The sequence below is a fragment of the Oreochromis aureus genome, linkage group 7 (genome assembly GCF_013358895.1).
Source record: "Oreochromis aureus strain Israel breed Guangdong linkage group 7, ZZ_aureus, whole genome shotgun sequence".
NCBI lineage: Eukaryota > Metazoa > Chordata > Actinopteri > Cichliformes > Cichlidae > Oreochromis > Oreochromis aureus.
In genome coordinates this window covers 12,756,224-12,770,414 of record NC_052948.1, presented here as the reverse complement: position 1 = coordinate 12,770,414, position 14,191 = coordinate 12,756,224, and the positions used below count along the sequence as shown (strand labels likewise).

General features: G+C 39.6%; 1 protein-coding gene across 1 annotated transcript in view; it reads right to left on the bottom strand.

The window, feature by feature from the left end:
• Positions 1-11,122, bottom strand: part of roraa (RAR-related orphan receptor A, paralog a) — a 188,285-nt gene extending 177,163 nt beyond the window's left edge. Inside the window, exon 1 of the mRNA XM_031747290.2 lies at positions 10,827-11,122. Coding sequence (XP_031603150.1) covers positions 10,827-10,980 — 154 coding nt within the window. The 5' untranslated portion in view covers positions 10,981-11,122. The remainder of the gene's footprint in view (positions 1-10,826) is intronic.
• Positions 11,123-14,191: the final 3,069 nt, after the last annotated feature.

The following is a 14,191-nucleotide window of genomic DNA, read 5'->3' as shown; positions in this document are numbered from 1 at the left end:
TAAAAAGGCAAATTCAGCGCTCCTTTCATCCTTTCATGTACTGCGAGCTTTCGCAATGAATGTGGCTTAAAGTGACCACTTCACATGCTTGGGAAAATATAAAAAATCACACTTAGTGTAATTGGTTCAGCTTCTATGAAACCTTTCAGACACTTGTTTCAAAATCCATCCTCTATTTATTCTCCTCCAGTGCATGCTCCCACTTTTCAAATCAACACAAAACAAAATATTTCCTCTTACTGCTGCATAGAGATGCAAAGGGCACCTAAAAGACTCAAAACACTCGATCTGCCGTCTTGTACCTTGAACTGTCTAACTATCGAAAAAATTAACCCAACACATGTCTGATACTTGTATCTTGACAGCCTCTTTTTTCACATTAGTCACAAGCCAGCTTCACTGGTGCTCAATCAAAATACAGTTACACCTTTAAATGACACATACTGACAAAATGGCATCGCCCTACATGTTGCTCTTTTCTCTTATCACCTAGGAGATGAAGAATTCATCTGAAGATTTGACCCATTACTTTTAAAAGCACAGTTAAGTTTGGCCCCGAGCTTTACTAAAGATCTTAAAGCTCCCTGGTAGCTAAAACCACAGCCTCAAATTCTCCTTGTATCTGGTGGAAATATTTGCTTATATCTGCTTGAGGACCTTGCACTGGAGAAAAAAAAAATGTTTCTTGACAGCAAATAATGAAAGCTTTAAAGTCAAAATAGCAAGCGCAATTTCTTGTAATTAATTCCTATGACGAGCCTGAGCGTGCCGGGGGCCACTAAGCAGTAGGGAGTTTGAAAAGCCCAGGGAGAATCATAAAATCAACCAAAAGACGGCGGAGAGAGCAGAAGAGGAAAAGGGAGGTGAAAAACCTCTGTTGACACCTGGTCTGTATGATAATTTGATCTGTGTATGATGGCTCAGAGTTTGAAAGGCACTTTGTCCAATTAGAAGTGTGCAGAAAATTTCCACCTGCCCCTGACAGAGATGAAGTGGCTCTTTCAGAAGACACTGTGGCACTGAGCCAGCAAAGAGAGCCCAAACACCGCAAGTGGAGCAAGCAGAAATTAATGAGCATCACAAGCCACACTTGTTTAATGCAAGATGACATTGAATGAATATTCCCTCGGACTATTTCACAGTATATTTTCAATTTCACAAACAAACTCGCAACCTCCAAAAAAAAGCTGAACTTATTATTGTTCCTGAATAGACGGTAAGCTAAACAAAAAGTTTTGTGTCAACAATAGCTCAAAAAATCTTTTAAAGATTTAGATTTGGACATTTTTATACCTGGAACTTTCTCGAAGCACTGTCTCCAATATAGCTCTAATCCAAATAGCTCTTTGAAATAAGCATTCAACTAAAAAAAAAGAAGAAAGTTCAAAGTTAAGAAGAAAAAAAACGGTTTTGTACATTAACATAACTTGAAAGCAACTGAAATAGTTATGCCATAGGACAATCTCAAGTTCTCGATAAGTTCACTGCGCGCAGCGAACATCTGCAGGGTCTGCCACTACCAACCTCAACCCAAAGTTTTCATCTTCCTATTTCGGTACGTCTATTTCGGTCTGTCACATAAAAATAGGCTTTTAACAACCCAGCACGGCGTTAATTATTGCCTCTTAAGCACTGCATTACTAAAATAAAGCTGCAAATATTGATTGATCAGACAGATGATATTTGTCAGTGAATAAGTGATTGGAGAATCATACATAGTGAAGTCTGTCTTTCAATCACTGTCAGAAAGCAGCACTCCAGTATTGCTGCACTGATTGAGCCCCATCGTGCCACAGTCTGTCTTAGCACGCCTCCTAAAGCAATCAATTCACAGACGCGCGCACACACAAGAACCAAATATTCATTAGTAAGTTATTCATATTCAAAAGCTGCCTTTCAAAAGTAACAAAAGAGCAGAATTGTGTTTGACAGGCGCGTTACAGTGTTTCTGTGACATACTGTGTGAGGCAAGAACAATTGTGATCATCTCCTATTATTTTATGAGTAGCGAATTGTGTTCATTACTGTTGTCTGTCAGGTGAAGAAGTTTTTTTCCTTTCACTATAAGAAACATATACAAAAGACATCTTTTATATTCCACATATTCTACAATTAGTGACTTAATGTTTGGACAACACAACAACTAATATGAGCTGTTTTAATAAGACCAAGCTAATAGTTTCACACTACTGCTTGATTTGATATGATTAACACTTGTGGGTATTGTTTAACTACTCCAGCCCCATTGGCCCCGAGTAGCGGGCATGAAAAAAAAAAGAGAGAAAAAGACAGAGATGGGCCGCGATGTTAATAATTAGTTAGTTCTGCGTTCAAAAAAATTCTGTCCAACCTCACCAGATTATAATCAAAGGCTGAAAATAGTAGCTGATTGTAATCGGCACTCAGAAGTCACCAGGGGTGTTTGAAGAGCCCGTCAAGCCTGCAAGTGGAGCTAATTCGATTAAGTGGTGGCAGTACCTGGAGGGGACGGATCTGTATCTCTCCCTTTTTTATTTATGAGATTAAGTTGGGCTTGTTATTCCAATATAAATAATCAAGCCAACAGAAATGACACTGATTTTCAAGTTGTTTTATCTCCCACGTCTCCAAAAGTTTTCTGTTTATTTCAGGTGACAAATAAACTTTGTGAAGTAATGACACGGCACTACTAATGTAACGAAATTAGCAGTGGAGGATGTTATATGTGTGCTTTACCTCCTGCAGCACTGTGATTTTGTGTGACAGAACCACAGAAAAGCAGTGTTGTTACTATAACAAAATATTTTGGTCTTCTTTTTCTTTAAAAATTTAATCTGTAAAAATGGAAAAAGCACTTTGCATGTAGTGCAATAACAGTGCACAGACTTGTAAAAACACATATTGTTCTGAGTGAAGGTTCAACAATTCCTGAGACCACCTTCTCTCGTTTACACTGTTCTGTTATATGTAATACATGGTGAGAATGCGTAAGTGCAGACATTGTTAAATCACATTATTACTCTAAGCATAGGAGAAAGCAAATGGATTATTCAGCCTTGTTATTGTTCGTAGCTGCTACTCTTCATCTGTGCTAGAAAGGCAGCAATATGCAACAGATATTTCCATTTTTATCTTAGTCAGACATCATACGCGACAGAATCCTTAAAGCAAGGCTGCAGTGAATTTAGCCTTCAGAAAGAAAGATAAATAACAGCCAAGAAGCTCTTGGAATAAAATGCTTTAGATTTCTTCTCGTTTTAAAGCAGACACGTGCACATAATGTCCATAGCTGGATGATCAGAGTGCACACAGGTAAAGGCTTTGTGATTTGAATTAAATAACAAAAGACTTCTCTGAATGTCACGCAGGACATGGTGCAGTCTGGCAGGTGTTTTGCAGGAGTTTTGTTCAGAAGGGAAAAGAATGATGGTTTGAAAGATAATACGGTCAAAGTTTCTGTAAAAATTTTACATGCAAGGGGCTTACCTACCTGCTTGGGAGCTTTTCACCATCCACAATGATGGAGATGTGAAAGCCTTGGCCATAGATGTGACATAAGAATCCCCCCAGAGTGAGTTTTTAGACCCCTCTCACCACATCTTTCCCTCTAGTCCTCTTCTAAGGGGGCCCTTTTCATATCACAGAGCCACAGAGAGGCATGGCGCCAAGCAGCACAAGTACTTAGGTCACAGTGTACCACATTAAAATTAGACTCCTTTAACACCCTCCAATAATGCATCTGGAGTATTTCCGGTCATAACTATTCAAAATTTTCTATCTAAGATACAAACTTCAGTAAATGGGCCATAGATCTGAGCTATCATTCACCACTGGAGATTTCACATCAAATCTGGTGTCTGTCACCAGTTGAAATTTCCTCGCCAGCCCCAGTTAAGTCACTAGTGATTCAAACTCAAAAATAAGCTGTCCCACAAGAATAAAACTTTCATAGATGGTCTAGGTTAAGTTTTTAAACTTATTTTAATTAATATTGCCTGTTAAGAGCTGGCACTAAATTACCTATAGTGTAAGCCTAAAATAAATATAAGTTCTAACTTAAATTACGCAAAAAATGCAAATTAAATATACATATGAAATGCATTTATGTCAACAAAAGTTGACATAAATGCATTTTCAAGCTAAATGCACTCAAGTTTATATGGACAATTGTGAGTGAAATGCACAGGTCAAGCAAAAATCTGCTAATTTGCAAATGGCACATACTATGGTGCATGCTTCAGTTCATTTAACAATGACGTAATATGTGTTTTGCATAAAATTTTAAAGTCTTAAATGAACAGAGAATCTTGGATTTTCATTTGTGACAAACAGAACTAAACAATGAAAAGCAAGCAAATTTCTTCAAAGTCTACAGTCTTTTCACAATACAAGTTTAATTTCTTTTTAATTAATACTGCCTACTGCCTTTAATGTATCTGTAACTATGCATCTCTGAGACTTGAGAGACTTTTTTATGTCATATTTACAGGTCAGACCCCATAGAGTATTTGCTGAAATAGAATTAAACTCTAGAGCTGTTTCACATGTCTTGTTACATAAAGAAATCAAAGGTCCCTGCCAAATCCAATAGTTTAGCAAATGGAGTGGTGTTACCAAACACCATATCATGAACAGCTGTGTCTGTGTTTCACTTTTTTCCTGGAATTGCACAAGATGTTAAAAGAAAATCAGTCATGCTTCCACTTGGAGCAGCATTTTTTTTTTTACCTCACAGTATTTGTATACAGCTTCTCTCTGTTCTGTATGATGCTTTTTTATACCAGCTCTTCCATGTCTGCACGAAAGAGTGCTTGTCCTTCTTCAACACTGAGACGATATTTGCTGTCCCTCTTGTACAGTACCTTACATCTGCCCTTTCATTTTGCATACGCTACAGCTGTATGCAAAGCAAACTGACAATAAAGTTTGGTTTGATTTGATGTGTATTACTGGGATTTCCCTTCTGAAGGCACAAAATATAGAGAGGAGAATATTTAAACCACCTGTGCAAACTGATTAACTGTTTGTGACATGCAGTTTACTGCTAATTGTGTTGATATTTAATGCAGAAAAAAGCATGTTTTTTGTGCTTGATATTGAAATGAACTGACTGTGCCTGTGTTTAGAAACCAAACTTTTGTTAATGACCCATAAAACTAACCACACCTATGAGTACCATTTGGGGATTGTACTACTAACGAAAGTAGGCTACTGTCAAGTTGTGAAAATGTATAAACATACATTGTCCAAACACACAGTATTATGATTCGATTTGCTTTTGAACGTATGTGCTTTTTAGGTATCACATTTAGTTACAGGTAACTTAAGCCAGCTCTAGGTTAGGCTGGCCGTCCCTGTGAAAGAATGAATTCATCAAACACAGGGGCTGGAGGAAAATTTGGTTTGCTGTGAAGCAGTGTTGCTTCAACAGGGCAAGCAAGGTAAGCAGAGCTTGTCCAGTGAACTAACACCAACTAAAATATACCAGTCTGAAAGCGATTTGTCTCCTTGCATTTGACAGTATTATGTCATAAAACTGCTCACTTGTTTGCATCCATCCTCTAATTTCCTACCATCTTGCAGCCACAGTTGGATATTGTCTCTGGAAGCAGGCTTTATTCTGCTTGACTCTACTGGAATCTATATGGGGCCAGCATTATGATGGAAATGCCCTGTCATAAAGCTTAGCTGGCAAGCTGCAAGACATCAGTTTTTCTGGTACTTTGCATGTCCACATTGTGGATAAACCGCTGGTTTTTGGTGGGAAACTCACCGGTATGCTAGAAAAGCTGACTCTGCTTTTACTACTCTGAGATCAGTTACAAACTACATGTTGTGTGGAGACAGAGCTAACATTAGTACATAAACAAGCACTCCATGATTTATCATCTCAACAACAAGGTTTTCTCTAGCTAATCACCTTGGCCAACCTGTGTGATATAGCGGAGTTAGAGTATAGTGTGGAAAAGTTTTTAATAATTCCTTCAGCACAACAGCAAAGAAAGCATCAATGATGGAGAGGGGACGTCAAATCCTGCCATGTCTGGTTTAATAAAGCAGACAAGTTGCACAGGTGCAGGCTCAGCCAGCACTTTCAGATTATCATCTATGAGAATTCACTTGGTTGATTGAACGTACTAAATTTAACCCCAGTGTTTTGCTAAAATATCAACTTCATTTTTATTAATATTTTTAATCCCACTGAGCTCATTAAAATTTTTTTAAGAAATGGCATCCTCACAGGACAGCGACTATAAACACAATTTTACAGAATATGATAAATTACAGGAGATTAGACAGAATATAAAATATTTAAAGCTCAAGCTCAAACGGGCAGTAGTAATACTGATTCATATAACACTGAAAGAAAATGTTTTTATGCAGTATAATTGCTATTTGTTTTAATACTTTAAGTTAAATGCTCCAATAATTCACGATTTACGAGGAGTTGGGTATTTTCATAGTGCAGTATAATATTACTAAAAGATTCCTCCAGTACTTGTAATTGTCAGCTAATGCTAAATATTCTGATGGCAAATACTAAAGTACATTTTTTAAATAGTTCTTCATCCAGGAACGGGTGCAGAAAGGTTAACACGTGTCCGTGCAGAGTACAGAAAGCTGCAGGAGGTTGTCAGTTTATATGAAAGAATAAAAGGCAGGCAGTACAAAATCATAAAAAGATGTGATTTAATCTCATCTAATGTGTCTTGTTAAGCATGTTTCTTCCTGTCATCATCTATACTTGCCTTTCTGTGAAAGTCACCACACACGTCACTGCTGTGAAGTAACAGTAGTAACCACTGAGCCACTGTGCTGCTAATTTCATATTTTGAAATGACAGCAAGAAAAAAAAAGAGCTTCACATCTTGCCTGGCAATATTTCAATCAATGCTCATCAACTACTAACTCTAACATTATGCTGACATTCACAGGTCCACTGCCTAGATAAGCATGATGCAACTGAAATAATGTTTGACCTTTGAAGCTCATAAGAACAGAAGGTCGTTTTTTTTCCAACAGCTCTAGTGCCAAAGTCGAAACGAGAAACAGTTGTCACCATCTATGCAACAGCTCGGTGTATGGTTGAAGAAAGACTGAGGAAACAGGCTGACTGTTAACATTTAACGATGTTAAGTGTCTGATGGGTAGCAATAAAACAGTTCATGATATCATTACCTCACCCACATTTCAGAATTGAAAACGCAAGAGGACTGAGATTTGATATTATGTTATAGCCAGCCAGCCAGAAAAAAAGGACACATAATGGAGTTCCACTCCTGGATCTGTCCAAGCTGAAGTCTCAGTTATAAGCCTATACCTGTACCTTCATGCTCTCCAGCGGGCAGAGTGCCCTCATTCACTGAATCTGAGAATGCCACGGCCACAGTAATGCTGCTGTCCATTCGAGAGGCGTGCTAACCCCAGCCAACTGCCAGCTTTCTGAGATTTAGTGGAAAAAGTTAAAACTCTATGCCGCTGTACCTCATCCATCCTCTTTCAGCAACAACTAAATAAATGCTGGCTGTCTAGCTGAGAGCTCTCGTTTCACTCCCCAAAAATAAAACCTCTGAGTGAATTGTGGCTATGTGTTCATTAAGAGATGAGTGACAATCTTTAAACTCTCCTCCATTAGACTGGATCACGCAGTATACTGCACTGTATGTTAAGACTTCTCTACACTGAAACATGAAGTACAGGTTACTTTTTTTTATTTTATGGAAACAAAAATGTGTGGTGGGAAAAAACTACAATAACACTAGATGTAGTGACACAATAGGAAGAAAGCTGTTATTCAGGCTAAAAAAAAATCATATCAGAATTAATCGAGATATGAGACGGAGGCAAACTAATAAGCAGGAGGCTCTGTAATATTCTCCACCGCAGGGAAGCACATCACACTTCACCTAGTGACAGATTACGCTTTTCTAAACCAACATAATGTTATTTGTACTTTATGAGTAACCTCTTACTCCCTAACGAAGGAAAATGATTTTCAGATGACTCACAGTCTGCATACATGACAATGATAGCGCAGTACAAGAAGACAAGCATATCAATCAGCATCATTTGGTGGAGTCTAATTCCACACTTCTAGGAAGCACACACATTTTCAACAGTCAAACTAATGTTAAATGCGGCTGCAAACACCAGGTCTCTCATCACACGCGCGGCTTCGGTGCTTCCCTGTGCAACTTTGAGATTTCAAACCTCTGCAGAGACCATCACCTTACATAACTAAGCCATTAATATTGATTGTTTCCAAATTTGTGAACGGAGAGATCTTGCAATATGAAAATAACACCCTTTCTTCTTTCCAGTAATGATATACCAAAAGCCCTTCAAGGCCTGTTCTCTGACCCACTCAAGTCTTACAGCAGAGCTTCTGCTGAAGTAAGCCGTTTCTACTTATAAGGTATTAGCACTCAGGGTTAAAACAGTAAACGCTCTGCATGCAGGATAAGAAATGTGCATCCTCAGAAAGTCTAATACAGCTGGTGTAAAGAGGGAAACTGCGCTTAAGCGAGTGTCTGCCGCCTTTCAGATGTTGGTTTCTGTGGCTGGCCTAAAAAGCCAGAGTCTGAGCGTGGAAGCGTAATCCTAAAAAATGTTTCAGAAGTCTGTAACACTGCTGTGAACTATAAATATTTTTTACTGTTTCTTTTTTTTTCTCCTTTTTTATTGTTTTATTTTTTTAAGCAACCCTACAATCAACTCTGCCTACGCAATAACCCGGCTGCAGCTTCTCCTTAATAGAACATGTGTACTTTCAATTGAATAAAGCAATTATGGCATAATATCTTTATGAAAGCAAGCTTTTCTTCTGCTCTCCTGCATGATGAATGCTGTAAATATTTCTAGATTATTACATTTATAAGACATCTCCATCGTGACCTCAGTTCGGGGTCTTTTAAAACAACCAGTGGCCTTCTTTTGTAGCATTACAATACTCTGTAATCTCACTGTAATATTTATTAATGTTCTAAAGGTTAGACGACTGACCGTAACAGAGTGGAGTTAAAGTTTCTAATGCTAAATCAGCACTGCACATGACAACTTAATGAGGCTAAAACATGAATTACACTTTTTCCACGTGTATGAAAGGCTATAATACACAACAGGATTTGAACTACACGGTTAAACATGACAAAATAATTCCAGAAATGTAACCATAAGCGATGTCAGACAAATGTTTACTTGCAATAAGTTTTTGAAAAGTTCTCAAAAGTTTTCTTTAAGCCCTCCTATGCTAAATAATATCCAACGATAATCTGTTTTCTTTGTATAAAGGCCAAAATAAAGTTTCCGTGCAGAGAACCTCCTTTTAAAGTGCAGAGATTGCCCCAGTGAAGACATTTTTTTCACCCATTCAGCATTACATAACAGACCAAAGGCGTTCTTTTTCCTGTCTTTCTCTTTCCCAGACGCACTTTAATCCTGTGCATAAAAGGGTGGGGTGAATATGGGTCAGCAGGTTAGGAGTGTCTCAAAGTCAGACTTGTGAAAAAAGAAATCAATCCACGAAGCGTCCCAACTACCTGTCTTTGCCCCGCTATTACATAAGCGCGCAGGCTGTGCCAGCCCACAAAGTCACACAGTTTCGCTTGAGCGGTAAATACATATAAATAGTCGCTGAACTGGGCTGTTTTTTCTATATAAAACAAGCGCGGCGATAACGAGGAGTAAGGGGGGGTAACCACTTTATAAAGTGAAAAGATCTAAGATGATGATTTCTGCTCTCAGTTGCGCGCCTCTGTTTATGGCTAAACCTGTTACATAACCAGCTTACATTCCACATTCACCATATCACACTCTAAATATACCCTTGCGCACAGGAAGAGTGCGCTCACAGAAAAGAAAAAAAACAAAAAAAACATCGTTCAATGAATGAATGTCACATCTACACCGGTCGCTTCACTGCCATGTATCCACACCAACTCTGCTCGTCAGGAATCAGCAGAGAAAGCACTATTTCTTTGAACTTGGGTGAGCCCGGTTAGCCTGTGCTCGAGACAGCCGAGAGGGGGTGTGGTTAAATACTGTCTTGTACTGTACAACATGGACGGGACGTGATGGATAAATCGTGTAAAAAAGAAACAGTCCTCATGCAGCAATGCAGACGTTTTGACGGGCTAATTGCAATGTAGGGCTCGTTGTCTTTCATTGTCTGTTCATATTGAAGGGAGGGGGGTTAATCGCAAAAGGCGTGCAGAAGCCTCCAATGCTTGCAACAGTGTTTGCTGGCATTAAACAAATTCCAGCTGCTGGGGCGTCTTTTTCCACACAGGAATAGCGCAAATCTGTTAGCTGGAAATGTAAAAGAGGGGGGAAAAATCCATCCAGACGGTACTGTGTGTTGTATAAGGCACTGTGGAGGACACGTCTGTGCGAAGGCGAATAGCACTAATCGATAAACTAACCCACAGTTTCCCAAAGTTCACTTTCGACTCTGTGACAATATCGCGTTAGAGCGAGCACGTTAGCCCGTTTTGGCACGAGGAGAAGGTCCCGTTGGTCAACTCCGGGTTCCTGGATAATTGATTAATCTTGCAGTCAGAGTAAATGTGACATCTGTGACCGTATCACCCCCTATGATTTGAGCTGTCAGCAGAGCCTAAACACCAGGATCCCACACCGAAGCACTCATTACGACCAAGTGGGTAATCGCCGCTGTGGTACTAAATAAAAAAAAATAAAAAGCTGTGTACCTGTGGTTGGGTGATTTTTAGACAGTGTGCAGTTATTCAAGGGGGACGCGATTTAATTCATTTTTGAAGTTTGATGAAAATGTCCCCGATCGCTCCGTATTTCTCATCAAGTGAAAAGGGGGAAATCGGTTCGCTTACCTCTGTTGGTGCTTGAACAGGTCTGCCTTCGAACCGGGGCTGGATGGTCCGCTTTCCGGAGCGTCTCCAGGTTTACCGGGGTTTCCCTGACCGGGGTAGCCGGCTCCGAGGCGCTGTTGCCCGGGTCGCTCGCTGGATCTGGAGGGGACTCCATGTTGAATTTCAGATTTATTGTTTAACTACCGCTGGTACTTCAAACTAATTCTATGCGATCTGTGAGCTCCGACACCACGTCTCGCTATCTAATTTAGAAGTAAGAAATGAGAAATGCGAGTGTGTCTGGAGGTGGGTGTGTAGGTTTGATTGTCCACTAGCAGCGCTAGTGAGAGCTCCAGTCATGCAAACTGGAAAGGGAGAGGTTGTCAATAGTCGAAGAATAGATGTAGGCCTGAAAGTAATCCACGCTGATCGACCCCGCGCAGTTTTGCATGGTAATATCGATTTTCTATTACTGTCTAACCATTTCCAAAGATTTTTTATATCTCTGCATTTGCTAATATGCAAAATAAGAAAACCGGGATAGCATACTATGAATTATAAACTGCAAAACTGCACAGTGTGGCCAAAAAAAATGCATCCTTGTGCACGCAACTGCGCCTGTAGCTACATAATCTATTTCTTTTAGGCTGTCTATCTAAAAAATAATCAATATAATTTAAAGAAAACACTTGATTCTTGGGGTTGTTATTTTATTTTTGCTTTAATTTCAAAAATCCCTGTTAAATATGGCCACTTTTATAATTATCGCTATACTACCGATCTCTCTTCTCTCTAACGTCAGCCAAAAGCTGTAGGGGTGCAGGGAATATTCACTTCAAATTCCTTCACTGGGAATGCCAGCCATAAGCATATAGGAGTCTGCCGGCTGCTCTCAGCCAAGTATTCAACTTTAACGTCCAAGCATTCCAGCGGGGATAATCAGAACACTCTTCATTATTTTCATCAACATCATCACAATTAACATAATCATCATCATCATCTCCACCATCCTGTGGGAGGAGCGTGCTTCGCCTATTATGACTACTGCTTGAGGTCTTCCCGTCACTGGCAGAATAAGCTGCGTGTCTTCGCCGTGCGTGATAAAAGAGCGGATTGACAGAATGTGCGTGAAGATGCAGCGCCGTGCATGGCTGCCATCAAACGCCACTCAGCCGACCGGCGTGCATATCCCGCTTTTTTGTTTTTTTTTGCGCACAAATTACAAACTCCATGCTTCCTGCATGTGATCAGCGGGCAAGCTGCGAGACTGAACTCCGCCCCTTAAAAGCGGCGCACGTGGACTTTGACATGGTCTCGCTGTCTCAGCAGAGTTAGGCTGCTTGTTGCCAAATACCCAACGACATTACACATATTTCTGTAATACATATATTTGTACTATCCTGCACATTTACCTTCATGCAGATGAGCTTCAGTGCATACTGGTTTACTAGGCTTCTGACAACACACGGTATGGTAACTAAGTAGCTGTTGCTTTGTAGTAGTGTAGTTTTATTCTAATTTATACTCTTGCGGTTAACATTTTCTCTAAATAGCTCAAATGAAGTATGATGTGGCTCTCATTGATTTTTGATTACAGTGCACTCTGGTTTCTGGTAAAGGAAAGCTGGCAGAGCTGTTTCTTATGTATTATTATTCTATTAATACAATAACAGTGGCAACGCTGATAATATGATGCAGGGCAATAAAAAAGGCTATGATGTGTCTCTGTTGAGTTCTTTATTTAGCTTCAGCGGGCTAAATGCGTCTTCCTTCTGTCATGGTGTCAGAGTTGCCGTTTGGCTGCAGTGACTTAGGGAAAACGTAGCACTAAGTGCAGCTTTTGAGAGCATCGCAAAAACTTTATTAATGTGAAGGTGAATAGTGACAAACATACCCTTGAAAAAAAATAGTGAAAGAATCAGCATATGTAAATATGATTTATGTTGTTTCTAATTTGTAATTAAGCTGTATCTAATTTTAGAACACATAATAAAGAAAGGTGTTTAATCCATGCAAAACTACAGATCAATGCTATGAGACATACTAAAATATGCAGCATTTTAAGTCTGGACTAATAACATGGGGTACTTTGTCAAAAAGAGTCAGTTTTCATGTTTTCATTACAACACTCCTGCACGTAACTCAGCAACAAGAGCGTGATATAACTTTTGGAGTTATGCTTTGCTGAATGCCGACTTTTTGACAGAAAGCCAGAAGGAATCTCTCACTGCCAAGCAAAGAGGCCAAGTTCCATTCCTTCTGCTCAGCTTTAGCTTCTCCAAATTTTCCCAACCTTCTGACCCGGTGCAATTTGACCGCGTGAACCCCGCACTCGCATTCCACGCCTGTTGAATGCTCAGCGCTGTAGCAAAGAAACTTGAGCTTGAGACGTAAACACACTCAAAATGTTACATCTGAAAAACATACAAATATCACATCTGCGAAATACATCCTGGCATGTGCACGCAAAGGCAACCCCGGTAAACCGCACACTGTACACAAGTACATGCAAACACTCCTCCGATAAGCACGTGTGCAAAGGAAAGCATCGACTTTGCTACACAAACAAAAGCAGCAAAAGCGCACACCAAGACCAGCACCGCCGTGTGTTTAGACCAAACAGATGCAAGGACAAGCTTGATGTTGCTGCTTTAATTTTTGAGTTAAAATGAATTATGCTGCTGTCACATCGTTGAACAGGGGGAAGGATGTGGCGGATGTGAAGCGAGTAGAGTAAGCATGCCTGCCGTGATCAGATGATTGATTAAGCTGACATTGGCTCAGGGGTGCAACACCGCTCTATTTTTCTCCCTCATTATGTAAGGCTATATTTCAAATCAGGAGTGCACTGGAGGAAGACACCAGAGACATGAGACAGGACACCCTTCAAATAAAAAGTTTATCAGACAACAGCCAAGGAGACTGATGAGTTTCCCCTCTAATCTTGTCTTGGGAGTGGCGATAGAAAGGAAGAAAAAATGTGTTTGTCAAACCACAGGGTGATCTGTAGACAAAAAGGTGGGAAGAAAAGGAGAAAAAATGGGAAAGAAAATCTGAGCACAAACATGCTCTTCACAACGCTGTAAAGTTTGTTTAACACTAATGTTGAAGGTGACATGTTAGTCTATGAATTGATCACAATTTATTCATTTTTTCTCCAGAAAAAAATAATTTAGTCTATGTTTCCAAGATAGTAATTCACTAAAAGTCATGCAGATAATTTCTCATGATTTAAACCAGAGCACATTTTGTTTACTATGCGAAAGCGACTCCTTTTCTTGCTCTCGTTTATTTAAACAGGAACAAAATATGAATTCTCGGAAAGACACTTCTCCCCATCCAGATATGGTGACATATCTTTGTTGCCTTACAAATCGGACATCAGA